The 18,525-nt window shown below is 37.0% G+C and overlaps 2 protein-coding genes across 12 annotated transcripts in view; one reads left to right on the forward strand and one right to left on the reverse strand.

Moving 5' to 3' along the window:
- Positions 1 to 1,296: 1,296 nt before the first annotated feature.
- Positions 1,297 to 4,223, reverse strand: LOC113044765 (fibroblast growth factor 20-like). The gene is made up of 3 exons (XM_026204939.1): positions 3,354 to 4,223; positions 2,743 to 2,846; positions 1,297 to 2,541 (listed from the first exon to the last, which is right to left on the reverse strand). Exons 1-3 carry the CDS (start codon positions 3,628 to 3,630, stop codon positions 2,296 to 2,298), a joined length of 627 nt encoding a protein of 208 aa, XP_026060724.1. The 5' UTR covers positions 3,631 to 4,223; the 3' UTR covers positions 1,297 to 2,295.
- Positions 4,224 to 6,154: 1,931 nt separating this feature from the next.
- The window catches only part of micu3a (mitochondrial calcium uptake family, member 3a), a 28,117-nt gene continuing 15,746 nt past the window's right edge, over positions 6,155 to 18,525 (forward strand). For 2 of the 11 annotated variants that reach the window (XM_026203822.1, XM_026203827.1), the window contains exons 1-8: positions 6,156 to 6,502; positions 7,729 to 7,876; positions 9,043 to 9,074; positions 9,236 to 9,314; positions 12,407 to 12,454; positions 13,885 to 13,967; positions 14,074 to 14,145; positions 16,581 to 16,622. In XM_026203822.1, the coding sequence (XP_026059607.1) occupies positions 6,236 to 6,502; positions 7,729 to 7,876; positions 9,043 to 9,074; positions 9,236 to 9,314; positions 12,407 to 12,454; positions 13,885 to 13,967; positions 14,074 to 14,145; positions 16,581 to 16,622 (771 nt within the window). In that variant the 5' untranslated portion in view covers positions 6,156 to 6,235. Of the gene's footprint in view, positions 6,503 to 7,728; positions 7,877 to 9,042; positions 9,075 to 9,235; positions 9,315 to 12,406; positions 12,455 to 13,884; positions 13,968 to 14,073; positions 14,146 to 16,580; positions 16,623 to 18,525 lie in introns of all 11 variants that reach the window. The other 9 variants (XM_026203821.1, XM_026203828.1, XM_026203829.1 and 6 more) reach the window with 7 other exon arrangements.

Raw genomic sequence — 18,525 nt, forward strand, 5'->3', positions numbered from 1 at the left:
CCTTACATATTTGTTTGATCCTAAATGCAGTAAAATAGTAAAATACTTAAATATCACTACAATTTAAAATAACTGATTAACATTTTAATTAAATGTTCATAAGCAATTACTCCAGGTACTCGAAGTTTCACATGATCCTTCAGAAATCATTGCAATACTGATTTGGTGCTGAAGAAACATTTATTTTTATCATTATTAATGTTAAAAAACAGTTGTCCTGCTTAACATATTGTGGAAACCATGATGTTTTTTTTTTTCTTTTTTTTCCAGGATCCTTGATGAACAGAATTTAAAGGAACAGCTTTCATTAGAAATATTTTTGTCAAATTATAATTTTGCTCATATTAATGTACCCTTGCAGAATAGAAGTATGAACTTCTTTAAAAAAAAGTGGAAGTGTATGTTTTCTTTGTTTTCAACCATTTTATTTGCTGTTTTTTTTTATTCAAATGAGCATAAATTGCATAATTTTAGTGTTCCATGCTGACCCCAGTATAGTGAGAGTAATGCACTTGTATTTGACACTCATTTACACTATTTAGAGATGTATTATATTTCTAAACTATTTTAAACGGGAAAACATTATATTAAAGTGAGAGAGTTTGCAAACAAAATGTGTTACAATGCTCTCAATATCCCCTATTTATCTGTAACGTGTTTGCAAGCCCTCATACTAGTGTTATTTTGGAAACGCACGTGTGCCCCACATCCACCCCTCCCCTTACACTACTTAAAAAGTATCATTTCCTTCCTTAAACACACATACAGTCATCTCACTCTCACAGACAGCCAGATTGACAGGCAGCCAGCACATCGAGTGTCATCAAAGCCAATGAATCACAACCGTGGGGGGTAGTGAAAAGCATCAAACAGAAAGAAACAAGAGATGGGAAAGCACAAAGCACTTGCCAGTCGGCGTAATTGTGATATTTCAGACCACACGTGATTCTGTCTGTCTTGAAATGACCTCATGCTTCCTAAGAAAACTTCCACCTGCACTGGCTAAGCAAACCTATATCCCAGAATCCTGCATTTTGCAACAGCTTTGAAAGCTCCTAGTGCATGCTTTCAGAAGACACTTAGCAAAAGAGAAGGCCACTTTGTAAAGGGCCTTCTGCAGGCCAGAGTTACAGGCCAAGGTGTCACTTGAGAAGGTTGCCGTTGGAAGAAAACGGGAGGGGAAATCGTTTTTAGGTCATTGTGTTTTAATGATAGCATTGTGCTGCCTTTTTAACAGTGGGGTATTAAGAGAGAGAGTGAAATGGAAAGAACCAAAGATTCTGAAGCATTAAATGAACATTTTTTAGCAAATTATATTATCATGCACTGTTTAGCATAACTGTTTAAGCTTTTAGGCGATTAAAAACTCATTTGATTTCATTTCACCACAACAGGATCAATGAGAATCAGACAGCTGTATACACCTGCTGTCCTTGCTTACGTTTCCCTTAAAGTCGACCTTTTTCTGCAAATAGACATTCAATAACCATTCACCTCTGACAGGTGACCTTATGTTTCTACTGAAAGGACAGACACAACAAAATGCAGTCATTTGAACTGTTTAATTCCCCAGTGAATTCTGGAACATTCTCAGGCTTTTAAGGATCTGGTTTAATGACATGAGAGAAAAACAAAAACGGGGGGACACCAAGGTGGATCACATACATCCGGAAAATTTACAAATCATAAGAAAATACTTTCTTCAGTAGTTCTATCTCTAGAAGTCGTGTCTCTATAGTGGTAGAAAATAAAGCTCTAATGACGTCCTGTTACATGTTGCATATATTCTTGTAAAAATATTCTTTTAAAATAAATAAATATATAAAATAAATATCTTTAAAAAAACATAAATTAAAGGACCTAAAGAGAAATGTTTGGAGGAGTTTGTCTCCTGCTTGTCCATGCCAGTGTTTAGAAGAGTATGAAATCGCAAAAACATTTCACAGAATTCCTTCAGAAGCCTTCTAGAATTTTCAGTAGTAGTAGTAGATGTCCATCATTCTCTGGCAAGAAGTCCACCAGTGCTCTCTTTTATTCCAAAATCCCTTGTGTCCTACGAACAGCAGGTGTGAATGGATCCAAAACAGTGTTCTGTTCTTCAGGAACTATCCAGACCTTTGGTTCCTGCCACTCCAATCAAGGGCTTTCCATCTCCTGCTAATGCTCCAACCTTGGCCCGCAAAAGGGGGCCTCTTTTCCCCCCGTCTGCCCTGCTTTCTCCTGAGACAGGTTTGTCTGAGGGGGATAAAGAACATGCAGGTCCTTTTTTGGGGTTTAGGTTTGCGGTTCAGTCTTTCAGCTGTGACCTAGTATCTCCTTGTAAAGCTCAGGAACCCGCTCTGGATCCACAGGCCGTGGCAAGAAATGCGTGAAACGCTGGTGCCTCCGAGAGCGTGTTCCATCTCGGGATGTCCCGTCTTTGTTGAGGGCTACATAATAATGAGATCCTCGCTCGCCGTGCCGATACAGGTTAGAAGAGTAAGTGTTGTACCAGTTCTCCTCAAACTGCTCTCTGAACACACACTCCGCTGTCAGCTTTTCCTAAGAGAAAACGAGGCAAGGCAAGGGTTAACCACACTGCAAATGGAAGAATAAACTGTGTCCAAAGGCTATTTGAAATTACGCCATAAATCACTCTCTCAGTTTAGCACGACCAGGCAATGAATGAAATTAATTGTTGCATTACTCAAAATAATATACAGCCGGCACAGTACCAGTAAGAAGAAAATGTGCTATACTTACAGATCCATAGAGTATGCCGTTTTTGTTCATTCCCAGATACAATCCGCTATCCACACCACGGATGCTCACCATCCCCACAGCGAGGCTAATGAATTCCAATATACCTGTGAGAAAGGCACAGCTGTTAGTTCCCAGTTAAGACAGCAGGACAAGCACCTGCAATAGTGGCATCAGACTGGCCTATACTTAATTCATGACGTCTTTCACACTTAATCACTGTGTTTTGCTATATTATAATGTTATTCGAGCACAGTATGACAGGTTTATGAAAATAATAATAATCACTGTTGTCATGATAATATCACATTTTACATTACAGTGCAATTACATACCAATAGTCAGCAATTTCATTATTGAAATATGTATAATGCATATGTTTTTTATTTGATTTCAGAGTTAACCATTAAAATATCCATCAGTTCTGGTCAGTCTATTTACATAAGTGAACTGCATGTGCAATTGTGTTGTGGATATGCTTGTTAATACACAAGCATACTATAAAAATTAAAATAAAACAAAAATTATGGTAAATGTGGTTATTATTATTATGGTTTGTTAGCAGCACAGACTATATAGCTAATAATAATGAAGCAACGATGAAAAATACTTACCAAATCTGCTGTGGTCTTTTCTCGTGCCTTGCACAGAACCGTCCGGTAATATCTCGAGGTGGTAACCGGTCCTGCAGTAGAGCTGCCGCCGGCGGAGGATCCCTTTCATATGCGTCAGGTCCGGTGAAGCACTGCGTGACAGGCGCTCGGCGGAGACGAGGTGCTCGTTCATCAGAGCACCGGAGTCCCCGGGGGGCGTGAGGACAAAATGAGACCCGTGCGCAAAGCTCTCCAAGCCGTGAGAGAAGCTGCCCACCAGCTCGCCGACTGCATCCATCACCGACACTCGAAGAAAAGTTACCTTGAGGAGAACCCCTGTGGTTTTTCTTTCCCTGGTGTTTTGCGTAGTCACTGCTTGCGGCTTTGACAGTCAATGCGTGTTTACATCCGATTATCTCTCTCTATATCTTCTGGTTTTAGCACATGCTCTCTCGACCTTCCAGGCTACTCCTCTTTGCTCCGGTCCCCTGTGTATCCAATACTCTCTCTTAAGCACTCCAGCACAAGCTTATGCGGCTTCTCTCCTCTTGTGGTCTCTGGATGTGACTGGCTCTGCTCTGAGACACCAGCCTAAATATGGCCCTTATGTAAATGCCCTCTTGACATATGCTAATTGAGTCCTTTATAGATGACTGCTTGAAACATAACTCCTTGATCGTTTGATCCTCTTCTTCTGTCTTCTTTGATGATCGGTTTCACCTGCATCCACGCGTTTAATCCATTGATGGATTATGATAAAAGTGCAGAAGGCAACATTGTGGAGATCATGTACAAATCTTTGCAACGAGGAAAAGTGCAGTTGGATGAAGAAGAGGGATGCGCACTGTGTACCGATCCGCTCCGTTCCCCGGGGTTTACGCGCACTGACGCGCTCTGGCGAATCTCTAGTGTGAAGCAGGTGGAAGCCAAGGAGAAAGAAAAAAGAAAAAAGAAAGGGGGCGGTGCTCGATAGAGAACGAGAGAGAGAGAGGGCGAGAAAGAGACAAGACTTCAAGGTGTGTATGTTGTGTGTCGTTAGTAGGCTATTCCAAAAAGTGTGTTCTTCTTGATTTGCGATTTGGTTTTTACACTGAAAAAAAAATAGTGTAGTAGAAACGGGTTTCTCTCAGAAACTGCCAGTGAATTTAATAATTAATAGCAAAGAAACGGCAAGTGTTATGCTACGCTGAATTATAAAATCTTAAATTAAAATCACTTAAATCTTGTGAAACATAGCATACTTCATTTCTACAACTTGCTGTCATTCTTAGATTTAAAGTTTCGGTTGGCTGCCTTAGCCAGGTGTACATTTATATGACCTAAAAGCGCGCATGTAACTGGCTTAAAAAGAATAAAGAAAGAAAAGTCAAAACAACCTGCACATCTGTGCAAACGCCACCACTGCACTATCAACTCTGACTGATGTCAAAGTGCCTTTGAACAGTTCCAGCATAACATGAGTTGAGATGAAGTATCAAAGATATCAGAGATCAAAGATTCATTACGCACAAAAGCAGGGTCATTAACACAAAGGAAGCGAACTGTTTGATGGCAAATCGTTGATACTTATGAGTGATTGATATAGAAATTTTCCAGCCCAACAGCTAAGAACATGTCTCAAAGTAGATATTACATGAAAGATCACTTAGGTATGGATTTGATGTTACCTTATTAATTAAAAAAACAAAGAAAGATGCGCAATCGACTGCCTTATTATAAGTCTACTGTTACAGTAGTGCTGTATTATATGAGCTATTCTCTGGAGCTCATGTGATTTCGTTTACTGTATGTTTATTTATTAATCCATCCATTTATCCAGTCATCCATTGATGTATGTATGTATTTATTTATTAATTCATTCATATTAATTATAAAATATTCAGTAATAATGTAATATGTGTAAATACAATCGTCCATAATGCTATTGTATGTATATATGGTGCACTAAACAGTAGCCTATAATCATCTAGAAACATTTAAGTGCCAAACCCCTTTGCTATCTCTCTGGAGGATAGATCACTTCCACGTAGGTGATTAATCAACAGTTCTCTCAAGGGACACGTTCTCCCACGTCGTTCCCCTTAGCTCATTAGTATTTATGATCTCCAAAAATACCTTAAACCAAAATCAATGTGGTCAGCTAGAGCAGGATCAATCCACAGACGCAGTGGATCGATCGCTTACAATAGAGATGTCAGCCAGATTTCGTGTGACGTTGACAGTTTGCTGCATGCATGGGTAAACTTAAAACAAGTCATACGAGTTTTTCATAAAAGCACCACATTCTCTGATCAGACTTTAGAATCAGTGCAAAGCAGATGTGCGCATTTGACTTCAGTGACTACAGCACAAGTGTCAAAACTAATTTGCGTGATAACACTGGATTGAACTAGCTATGTGTGAATAGATGTTCAAATTGTCTGAATACGAGAAATTTTCAAATAAGTGATTTTCCAGAAGTTTAAGTGTGAATTATTCAGTAGACTTATTTGATTTCTGTTTACATTTTGCTGTACATTAGCTTACCTCTAAGCTTCGTATTTCTCTACGAAAATGATAATTGTTAGCCTACAGTATGTAAATCTATAATACAGTTAAAATCACTTATAGCCTACTTATGTTTTATCGACTTACTGTAAACTGACATAAAGAAAAGTCGCACGAGTTTTGCAATGGTTGTAATATCTATAACTTAAAACGCATACCTATATGGAAAGGGTACCCCGACCTCTTGTTTTGACTTCAAGGGGTTCATAGTGTACATTATGTAAGTTCACAGGTGCCATGCTTTATTGGACTTGCTGTTTCTCTGGTCTGGGTAATCCCGGTGAGGGAGCAGCACATCTCGCGATGAATGCATGTGAACTCGAGAATCTTGCACAAATTCTGTCATACCTACAATAATGGCCGCTGTGCGCAGACTAGGAGTCATATTTAGGAGTTTGTCGCTGTCGTCAGCTACACGGAATGCGCTTTTTCGTTCTCCGGTCAAGGATAACCGATGCATACCCCGAGGTATAGCGGTTGCTGTGGGCGTTGCGACCGGAGGAGCGGTGTTGTATTGTTACTATTCAGAAATGTGCGGATTCAGAGGGAGGAAAGCCCCGATAAATGGAATAGGCTGTCGGGCTCTGCTGCCTTCACTACCCGCTGTAGCCGCCAAGGAGAAGGTATGACTGTTCCCACTGTTCTCAGTGCCACGTAACACTGCGTCCCTATTAGTGCTTTTTTCCTGGCGTCAAATCTATGCAATTGCTAGGGATTGTGCACTTATATTATGCTCTCATGCTGTAGAGTTGGGTGAATTGTTTTGCTTGCGCACACAAACAGTAATAACGCTTGGATGACAATGCGCGTTTGTGTGATGCTGCAGCAGGAAGAAGGGCGCTTTCCTCGGTCATGGTGCTGAAATTACTACGCGCACGTTTCAGATCACATATCTGAGCGTTACGGTTAGATAAAACAGCTATGTACCTATCTGTGCTGTATCATAGAGGCCTGTCAAACGGTAATCTGCACCCTATCAGCGTTGAGCTGTCATGTCTAAGTACAGAATTCTTTGGCACGTGCATATAAACATATTTTTGGGATTTTTGTTCCTTTGGCAGACAGTCAGGTTTGGTTTCCATGGGCTGCCAGATGTTTTGGTCTGACTGTTCCACTTAGTAACTAAATGTTTTCCTGACTGGTGTGGAAACGTTGCAGTTCAAGTTCTTCCATTCCCTGTGTGCGCCTGTTACTATGTTAAATAAAACTTTTCTTTTACTTAATCTAATGCATGGGGATGAAGATATAAAATCAATGTATTTTTCAATTGTTATTTAATCAATTAAAATGTTAAGCTCATTTTACATTATTTTACATCACAGCATTATGCTGTGTATTCATGCGTTGTTTTTCAGAGCACATCTACACTTTTTAAATATTTTTATACTGACAAATCAAACTTTAATCAAAGCAAGTCTTTTTATGACAAGATTCCATAGAGATTTTCTTATTTTTAATGTAAAAAAAGAATGTTCTATACACCAAATTAAATTCAAATTTAAATGTATTTTAGTATTTTAATATCTATATCTTAAATGAGATATTTTGATTCAGTTATCAATCTGTAATTCAATGCAATGCAATTCATACAATGCACGAGGGTACAAGTAAAATCATGACATGACACAAAAGGGCATAACAATTAAACATGATGCCTTTTATTGACATTTTGACGTCTTTCAAAGATATTATCCATTCAACTTGACTGAATGAAGACAGTTTCACTACAAATATTAATTAGCTATTCAACACTGATCTTTTAGCTTGTGATTCATGAATGAGATAAAGACAATGGATTTGAAAAATTGAAATATTAACAAATTGTATTGCTCGTCATTGGTTCTTGCAGGCTCCACTGTTTGATTTTGATGAAAGTGAGGTGTACATGTCGTCTCATGAGCATCGTTTCCGTCTCTTCAGCTCAGTGGAGTATGAGGGACAGCTGTACATGACTCCTCAGAACTTCATCGAGTCGGTCACCATGAGCGAACCCCGCAGTGAGTCACATGTTATTTTCTGATGTCAACATGTGCTCCATCTAAACCCTACAATTATATTTCAAACAGCAGCAGACTGCAAAGCTGTAATAAAATCAGATTAGATTAACTTACTTCAAATTGCAAAATGACTAAACATGTTTATTTGTGCCAATAATTGCATGTCTTTCTTTATGGTAGTACATGATGGTCTTCGAATCAACTAATGTGGTCTTCTCAAACCATTTAATCTAACGTGTCACAAATAGACTTATCTCAGATCATTGTGTTTGTACATTTACTGTATTCATTTAGAAGACACTTTTAAACAGCAACTTACACATGAGCAAGAAAGAGTCTAGGTGTCCTTTTTCTTATTTAGATAAGAATAAAATGATAAAATAACAATCATATGACAAAGGGAAATATGATAGGCTTCTTTTTCCCCAGTACTTTAGTGTAATATTTAAATATTTATGGTCATGTAATGTTTAATTAAATAATCTTTGTGAATTAAATGGTTTGTTGTTGAGGCTTAATCTAATAAATGGATTGCCAGCATGCTAATGAATAAATATTAGAAACAAACGTCATTAATGGGTCTTAATGGGTCAGATCAAAGCTGTGCAAGAGAGCAGTAGAAGTGCTTAGTATTTACTTAGCTGGATTCAAACTGGTCTTTCAAGTGCATTGTCTTGATAGAATAATTGTCATAATGTTCCACAGTAAACACAACAGGCATCTTAAACGAAAAGAACAACATCCATTAATGCTATACCTGCAAATCCCTATTGTTTGTATTGTTTGTGCTCCATGTTTTAACAAATGTTGATTATGAGTAGCAGGAGGCAAATATATTTCATTATTTTTATGTGTTTTAAAGATCATTTCATTAAATCCAATAGGCTTTAGAGATCTTTAATATAAAGGTCTTAAACAAAATTCCTATTTTTTGTAGTTGCTCTATGTGAACCAAACATTATTTCACATGCACCTGTGGAACAGCCCTTGAGACAGTTATGCTTTACAGCTGTCTTGGTGGAAGAGTGGAGTAACATCTCACAGCAAAAAACTGCAAAAAAAAATCTGGTTTTGTCTGATTGTTAAATACTACGGGATGAAACCCCCATTCTGAACTTATCTCACCAGCCACCCTCTTTCTGTTTCTCTCTATCTGTTATTCTTAGTAAGGAAACCTTGGAAGTCCCTCAACAAACAGGTATGCTGCAAATCTTTTAGTAATGCATGCAATGTAGACATGATAGCTCAGTGAAATTATTTGCTATTTAAAGACAATACTTCAGTTTGCATTTCACAGTGTTTGCAGTCCTGAAGATTGAATCATTTTTCCCAAATAGTATGTTTTGTCACGACTTACAGGAGCTGGAGAAGATCTTGTCTGACACTCCACCAGTGTGGAAAGGAACATCTAAGCTGTTCCGGAACCTTCGGGAAAGAGGTGAGTTTTGCATTCCAGCTCATTATTATATGGAAGTAAAACAGCAATGACTATCTTTCATAATATACACTATAATTTATTATATTATGTAAAAATGAAAAAGAGACCAGGTATAATTGTGTAAGTATTCTGTTCTTAAAAGACCATGCTATATATACTCATTCACTATCAGTGAACCATGGTAATACCACCTAATACCATCAGTGGACCATGGTATCACATTATTTCTTTTTGTAAGAGAATGGGAATATAGAAAGTGGGTAAAAATATTGTTTCTCAGTTTTGTGGAGGCTGGACAGAATCATATGAAATATGATACCTGAGTGGTGCTGAATTGTCCTCGCCATTCCTGTCTCTCATTCTCTTCCTCTCTTGCTCTCTCTCACTGGGTACCAGTCAAGCACCAGTTAAGCATGGGCCTGAGGCTTTCACTTCCTGTGAGCACTCTTAAAAATAGCTGTTCACTCTCTAAGTCTCCCTCTTTCTCACTGTTTCCAGTTCCTCTCATTCTCTTACTGGGACCAGTGCAACGTATACATTCTCCAGGCAAAATACATGCTGACCAGAACAGAGGATGAAACCTAAAAACAGAGTGCTGAATTGCATTAATACCTAAACAAAGATTGTTGAAATAACTGCAAGAGCGAGCAGTTCTTCAGCAGCAGAGCCACAATTAAAGTATTTGCTCGTGGCGTACGTAGCAGCACTTGCTCACACCACCAGCTAATTCCCAGCGGTGATAATTATACACACACACACACACTCCACCCTCTTATACTCCAGCAGGACTCTAAAAATAAACCCTCTGAATCCTGTTCTTCCTCATAGTAATTACAGTTTTTGAAATCATCACCTTAAATTGGCGGCGGTGCATTTATCTTGTTGGTTTCACTGATGTGGAGCCATGCATCCAGCAGATGCCCGTGCACAAGAAGCTGCAGCTTGACACGCCGTCTGATCTCAAGCTGTGGTAATGATAGCATGCAGATGTTAATTGAGGAAGCTATGCTAACGAGATCCGTGAATGTGCTCTGGTCTCTAAGGAGCAGTTTCTAAGAGGATGCAAACTCAAGGGAAGTCTTAGTGAAGAACTTGAAGTTAAAAATGTGGCAGTATGAAAACAATACAGCAAGGAATTGTACACCAAGTAAAGATTGTTCTGATTTAACAAATAATTGTTAAATAAATTTTATGTTATTTTATTTTATTTTGGATGTGTTTATTTATTTATATATAAATAATGCCCTGTTCTGCGTAGTTTATTTTGTTTGAATTTAAACAAAATGGATTTATACTTGAAACAAGCACAAATGTCAGTGGGTATGAAAACATGTTTTCTCTTTTTATGTTGCTGTATGATTTCCCTTTAATTTATTCCTTCAATTTTCTTTACTTGGTCTTTAAAAAGTCTTAAATTTACCTTAAAAAAAACATGCAACCTAACCGACTTGGACAGGTTATGTGACATCCTCATCCTCATCTTAATCCTAAAGTTGAACCTGTGTAGTTCTGATTACTAACAGTTGAGAACAACTAATATAGACTGTAAATTAATACCTTTTAGAGCTCATGTGCTGTTTGCTTTTTTATAACAAAAATTCTGCAAATATTTTCCATTACTGTTGTTATGCATCCAGATCAGGAACCAGACCTTTCGTCTCATGCCAGTGTTTCTGCATTATAAATTGAGAACGATTGGTATGCGAACCCTTAAAAGTATGAATCATCTCATACAAACACATCAGATTTGGCATTTAAACTCTAGGAGACAGACTTAGTATTGAGACCGTATTGAACAGGAATGAATGGAATGTAAAACAGCGCCTCTTCATTTAAGGGTCTATGCTCAAAACAAAGATTTGCCACATTTGTAAGCACCATGTCAACATTAACAACATGTCTGCAACTAAAAAGCTGTGTTTTACCAGTTTAAAGCAGCTTTTAGACATCTATTAATGTCTTTCAATTTGTTTTAGATCCCCAGTGATAACCTTTGACCCTGAGTCTAAGCCACAGAATTCGCAGTGGATTTTAAAGGTTTTTTCATCTTTAATGTCATTATTAACCCTCTATTATTACGCACAATAAGAGATGTCAGAGTTTCAAATGAAGGCAAGTGAGATTTGAGAGAGGACAAGATTATCAGAAAATAACTCAATTATACCCACATTTCCCAATCTGATTGTCTCTTCTGGCTGTAGCTGTCTTGCTCAGTGGACTTTGAATGCCTCTGTATTGCTTGAGTGAGTGTGTGAGACCACGGGTGTTGGGTTGAAGTTTCAGTGTCGGGTTTTCCTCCCGAAGGCGCACAGGCAGTGTCCCGTAACACTCAGTCCACTCACCCTGAACTATCTCTTTGCCTGCTACTGTCTCCATGTCCCCCTTCACACAGAAGCTGTGGAGAGGAACACTTTCAATGGAGGTGTAGGAAAACGTATCCCTTCTCCCTGCCCTCCCCCAGTGCCTTTACATAACAGAACTTCCATCTTCTCATCAGCCCACCTCGCTTTGTCTCTTTCTGGCTTTTCTTTTGACTCTCACTCTCTCTTTCCTTCATCCTCCACTTTGCCACTTTTCTCACGAGGCTAACAAAAGCAGGGACAGTTCCCTGTCTAAATGGGGCACATCTCCCAGTCCTGACGGATGCCTCTAGAACACCCTTATCCAAACAGAAGGCTTTGAATGCAGCCTCCGTCTCCATGGCGGTCACTCACAGTGTCAAAGTCTTCAGCTTCGGTGTGTGGGCCAAACGCGGGGCAAATGTTGCCTAAATGTAGACGGACACTTTAGCCAAGAGGCACCTTTTTAGATGTTATCATCATGAAAGGGGGGATTACTCGTCCTTTTTTTGGAGCAGGAAAAGAAGGGAAAAGGGTATGTGGCTCCATCTATCTCTGGAGGCCCCTAGCTTTGAAAATCAGTAAACATTTTAATCCAAGCTTCAGATGAGCCGCCTTCTGAGTTTTCAGTTTAGACAAAGAGTTAAAGAAAAAGGAGAGATTATAAAAAGGGTAGACGAAGCCATTTGTGGGTTGTTAGTGTGTTACTGTACATTAGCAGAATGGATGTGACCCTTTGATATCCTTTTTCAGGCATCATCGCTTACACGGAGTATCTCTTTCTGCTCAGCATTCTGACAAGTGAGTATATGACCTCTATCTCTCCATCTTTTCTCTGTCTCCTTCCCTTAACCCTTCATTCTTATCCCATGCTTTATTTTTCTGTGCCCCTCTCTTTTGAAACCAGGACACTATGCATTTATCCTATTTTAAACATGAATCAAAGATCGTTCTGGTCCATGGATGTTTTACGTCTGTAGTGTGGCCCAGACCTCAGACAAGGCCCACCCAGACTCTCTCCCTCACCAAAGAAAAATAAAAAGTTTCTCTAAAGCCACTTTTTACTCACTTCACATTTAAAGTTTCAGATTTCAGGCCAAAGGAAGATTTTGCTGCTCAGAGGTTGCTCATTTAAATATCAGGAGACTGGGTTCTGTGTTTTATTTTATTTAAACACAGAAAAAGCACATGAACATAAGTCGTATGTTGAAATCAAAGGGTTTCACACATTTCTACATTGAAAATGTTCCAAAACCACGTTTCATGTGAGTTTTTAAAGGTTTTCACGTGTGAGTTTAACATGTGATTGCACATGTGAAGTTCATGTGCTTTTTCTGTAATATCAAATGTTTCTCAGAAAGTTATTTGAAAGAATTTGCACTATTTAAAGAGTATTCTTGAATTGACATAGCCCAACATTTTAAAAGTTCACAATATGGGCAAAGTATTTGCATTTTTGAAATCAAAATAATTAATTGAAAAGTTAAAAAATAAATAAAATAAAGATAAAAGGAATGTTGATCACCTACAGGATCACAAGTTTATCCTAATGCATATATGAAGTTCCATTAGTCATCTAGACACAAATGAGACCAATGTTACTTTATACTAACTGATATAAATGAATGTGGATCGCATAGCCCAGATAATTTAGTGATGGAAGAATTTGTGAGAAATACGAGTTCACATTAAAATCACAGACTTTGGAATCTTGGCTAATTTTGTGCCAAGAAGCACAGTTTGTTACATTGTTGAGATTTCTTCTGAAACATTCATGTGTGAGATAACTCTTTATCTCAAGATTAAACGTCTGTGAAGCAGGAGGTTTCAGCAAAAGTCTTCCGTTCACTATTTAGGAGGAATGACTGAGATGTTAAGTAGATCTCATTTATGATTTTCCATTCTCTTCTGCTGTTGCTTAGGCAACATAACAACGTGAAGACATGTGGCTCTTGACTGGTTCAAAAACACATGAAGAGAGTGATGAAAGGAAAAGTGGTGAAGGCAAAAGTGTATTGCAAGTTCTTGGGGTGATAACAGGTTCTTAGAAATGTGGGCCTCACCTCTGATCTGAGTATTCTTTTCGCTACCTTGTGGCTTAACGTTTAATAGTGGTTTACCAGATTGCTTAATGAACAAATACATTTATACATTGTATTGTTTTATTACATTTGTGCTACAACTTCTAAAAGTAGGCCTAATATAACATTATTTTCGCATCTATTCTTTAGAGCCTCATGCAGGCTTTAAGATTGCTTTTAACATGTTTGATGCTGACGGTAACCAGATGGTGGATAAACGGGAATTTCTTGTGGTGAGTTGATAAATTGTTGGTTCTAGCCCTTGTTGTTTGTTTTTAAAAAAGAATTATTCAACTCACCATTATTTATTTTCTTCCTTTTCTCGATTTCTGTTTATAGTTGCAAGAAATCTTTCGAAAGAAAAATGAGAAGAAAGGAAGAAGGGGAGATGTTGAAAAATCTGCTCAACTGGTAAGTTGATATCAGGATCTTTGTTTAGAACAATACTGTAATCTGTTTTTCAGTCCTAGTTCTCACAAATTGTACATTTTAAATCATAATCCTGTATTTTACATATTTGTACATTTAATTAAAGATAAATAAATAAAATACACAAATTAAAAACTTATTTAGATGTATCCAAAATTCAGTTTTCATAGCACATAAATCTGAGCTTGATAGTCAACATTTCTGATTATTTTTCTCCTGTCACTCAACCATTTGTCAAGTGGGAAAAATTCATACACTATTTTGTTTTCTGTTTGTAAAAAAGTGTCATAAACAGTTTATTTAATTACTTATTAGGATGGTGTAGACAGTATCTCACAGTTGCATATACATTTTGTCACCAATGTGATTTTTAAAGGTTACTGTATATGTTTATAAACCTTGTAGTTTGTTATGCTCAATCAGTAATGATCAATATTTTCCAAATTGCCGGTATTGAGTTGTAGTAAAACTAGAAAACTAGAGGATTTCATGAGATAAACAGGGTTCAAAGGGTTTATGGCATTAACTTAGAATACAGCGTCTATGTTTATGTGTCTTTTGTTCAGAGTGATTGGGGATTCTTATTTAAAATTATATATGTTTTGTTATTCTTCATTGTAAAGGGAAATTTATATTTTGTCATGACATGATAAAGTTTCCATTGATGTATGGTTTGTTAGGATAGGACTATATTTGGACGAGATACAACTATTTGAGAATCTGGAATCTGAGGGCACAAGAAATTAAAAATACTGAGAAAATCGCCTTTGAAGTTGTCCAAATGAATTCTTAGCAATGAATATTACTAATCAAAAAAAAAAGTTTTGTTATATTTACAGTAGGAAATTTACAACATATCTTCATGGAACATGATCTTTACTTAATATCCTAATGATTTTTGTCATAAAGGATAATTGATAATTTTGACCCATACAGTTTTTTTTTTTTTTGGCTATTGCTACAAATATACCTGATACTTAAGACTGGTTCAGTGGTCCTTTCAACACATGATTACTAAACTATATAATGTTCTACATAAGATATAGAAGGAGTGACATCCATTCACTCTCTCTGAATTCAACACTCTTTGAACGAGCTTAGTGTGAGACAGTGGTACTGTAACATGTGATTAGTGGTGTTTGCTTAAGTATTTGTTTTGCTCATGCCTGGGGTTAGTGGTATAACCCTTACCTACAGTAAATATTAAACTTTGGCATATAAAGCATCCTCCAGATATGTATCTCAAGTCATGCAGGCTGTTGAAGAGGAGCTGTGTTATAGGGATGCACTGATGGGTCAGTAAGGTTTTTTTGTTTGTTTGTTTTTGTTTTGTTTTTAAGAAATAAAAAGGGTTATACCACAATTACATTATTTGATCAAAAGTGACAGAAGTCATTTATATTCTACATTTTTTTATTTTAATTTTCAACATTGATAAGAAATGTTTTTTGAGCTTCATGTCAGCATATTAGAAGGATTTCTGAAGGATCATGTGAATAATAAATAAAATAATAATAAATAAAATAAAATAAACAATAAATACATTAAAATATGTAAAAATAGAAAGTGGTTATTGCAATAAACACACTTCAAAATATTTATTTGTTAAATGTACTAATGTAGTTCTGATCAAACACAATCTTTGTGACCATAAGACCTTCTTATAAATAAGATAATCAAAAAATGCATTGCCCCCAAAGGTTTAATGTGTGTGTGTGTGTGTGTGTGTGTGTGTGTGTGTGTGTGTGTGTGTGTGTGTGTGTGTGTGTGTGTTTGTGTGTTTGTGTGTTTGTGGGTGTGTGTGCGTAGTGCATCCCTATTTATTAATTTTCAGAGTTACAATTTTCTGCTTTAGCCAAATGACAAATTGGGTTAAAAAATCCCATGGATGGCCATTGAACAATGGACCTGAGCCATATTTTGACAACACCCTAGCACTAGAACACCTTAACAACTGCAAAACCATACCTTGACAACCAACTACGATGGCCATATCATATTTGCAAGTTTTGCACAGGCAAGCAGCAGTCACATTATCTTCAGAAAATGTACATGCCTAGTTATGGGATGCTCAAAATACCCCTATATATATATATATATCCCAAAGACAACTGAGTACATTTGGCCATCCACTGTAAACTTCCTCTAGACTTACAGTATCTGCATTCACTTTGCCTGTCCCGGATGCATAACCCTTCTTATCTCATTCACATGTCCAGTTTCCCAAGGGCTGCCTGAGAGGGAGCCAGTCACGTCATCCCCTCTTGGAAGCTTGCGAAATTGTGCCAACTGTCCTGTGGTTAAACCACTTTCTACTTTTTGCATGTTTAACCTGTCTTTGTCCATCTCTTCTTATGTCGTTCTCTCCTTCCTCTCTTCTTCCGCATGCTGTGACCTCTCCCCTCGTCTCTGTGTAGAGTATGCAGCTCTATGGATATCAGGTTGCCCCCATCAACAGCGTATGTATCACCCCCGGCCCTCTGGCCTGTGAACTATAACCTCTGTGTGAATCTTGAAATCATGGCAGGAATGATGGGAGAATGAGAGAGATCTGCAGATGACTGAATGAAAATGTGGAGGGAGGTGGAGTGGACCTCAGAGGTCAGAGAGCATGTGGGTGTTTTGCCACAATCAGTCTAATTTGATTCTTATTGATTTTAGTTTGTTTATCCACAACGTGTCAGTTACAAACTTCATCAGTGGGCTATAAAGAACAGGTCTGGGTAAGAGTAGGTGAGGTTGTTGGTGTAAAATGTGTTTTCTATTGAGCCAGCTCTGGAGTCTTTCACTCGTTCACTCATTAAATCACTTACATTACATCTCTCAAATGAGATGTTGAAGTTGCTTCTTCTAGACAACAATGAGATCAAAGGAACATTTATAAAGTCAGAGATTTCAAAATGAACTCAAACTATTTTTTTTTTTCTCAGCTCTTTCAAGACCAAGATTAATGGATATCTTCATATATACTACCATTAAGTCACTAAGGTTTTTAAAATAATTGATTAATGTTTTATTCAGCATGTATGCATTAAATTGATCAAATGTGCTAGAGAAGACATAACAAAATATTCTTAATTTAAATAAATGTTGTTCTTTTGAACTGTATATTCATAAAAAAATCATATAATAAGTTATCACAAAGCACAATCATGTGGCACTGAAGACTAATAACAGAAGACTGTAGTAATGGACAAATAGCTGCTGATTATTCAGCTTTCCCATCACAGAAATATATGATATATTAAAAAAATAATAATAATAATAATAAAATAGAAAGCTGTTTTTTAAATTTTAATAATATTTTACAGTGTTACTGTTTTTACTATTTTATTTATTATTTGTTAAATGCACTAGTTGATAAACAGAAAATATAAATGGGTAGATACTAAAAATCGATTTTCTTTTTAAATAAATTCATTCTAATGACCATAGACTAACAAACCTTTTTTTTTTTTTTTTTTTTTTTTTTTACAATGTTCCCAACTTTATTAGTAGTAGTATTAGTAATAGTAGTACTATAGTAGTGGACAATTCTGTTCACACAAAAACAAAAGACATGGACTTTTACATTCAGATCAAGTACAAACACAAACATCTACACAAGAGTGTCCATGAAAGCCCTCCTGAGCTGGTTTTCCAGTTCCGAAATTTGGATAAAGCCACTTTTTTATATATGTGAATCCCAGAGAGCGACAGAGTGAAAGATAATGGTCTTCATTGTCTATTAAAGCACAGGACTGATGAGAGAGATATATTTCCTGTTTTCCTTAACTTGATGAGTCACTATTGATAGTTTTCACGTGAGGTCACACACTCATAGGAACGCCCAACTGGTGAGCAAAATGAAGAACTGCTCCACTGACCACCAGTAATTTTTATGCAGTTTGCAAAGTAATGAAGTAAAACGCAGATATTAAAAAGTGAAATTCAGTATACATCTTATTGATTATGTATATTCTGTACAGGCAAGCATATTGCATTTATATTCTGGCCTCATCTGCTTGCATATGTAAACTATGCATCATTAATATAGTGATTACTCTTTACTTTAAGTGCTTTTACAGCATTAGTCAAACTGTTAAAATAATTAAACTATCGCCGGTATGGCTTGCAAATGGCCAAAACTTGGAATTTGTTCACAAACCTTTGTTTTATTCTTTTGAGAGGTGATCTAAATATGTGCGGCTGTGAAACAACTGTAGTTTTGTGCTGCAGTTACGGATGTCTTGCCCTCCAGGTCTTCGAGGAGGTCACGTGACTGAAAGCTATCAATTAGTCTCTCAGCCACTGTATAATCATAACTCATTGTATTATTGAATGCACATGCTGTCATGTTGCAACAATTCAGAATCAGTTATT

This window comes from Carassius auratus, chromosome 26 (assembly GCF_003368295.1).
Source record: "Carassius auratus strain Wakin chromosome 26, ASM336829v1, whole genome shotgun sequence".
Taxonomy (NCBI): domain Eukaryota; kingdom Metazoa; phylum Chordata; class Actinopteri; order Cypriniformes; family Cyprinidae; genus Carassius; species Carassius auratus.

Coding starts and splice junctions, on each gene's coding strand:
- LOC113044765 (XM_026204939.1), bottom strand. CDS start 3,630: ATGGATGCAGTCGGCGAGCTGGTGGGCAGCTTCTCTCACGGCTTGGAG. Junction 2,847..3,353: donor AAAAGACCACAGCAGATTTG/GTAAGTATTTTT, acceptor CCTTTCTCACAG/GTATATTGGAATTCATTAGC. Junction 2,542..2,742: donor ACGGCATACTCTATGGATCT/GTAAGTATAGCA, acceptor GTTTTCTCTTAG/GAAAAGCTGACAGCGGAGTG.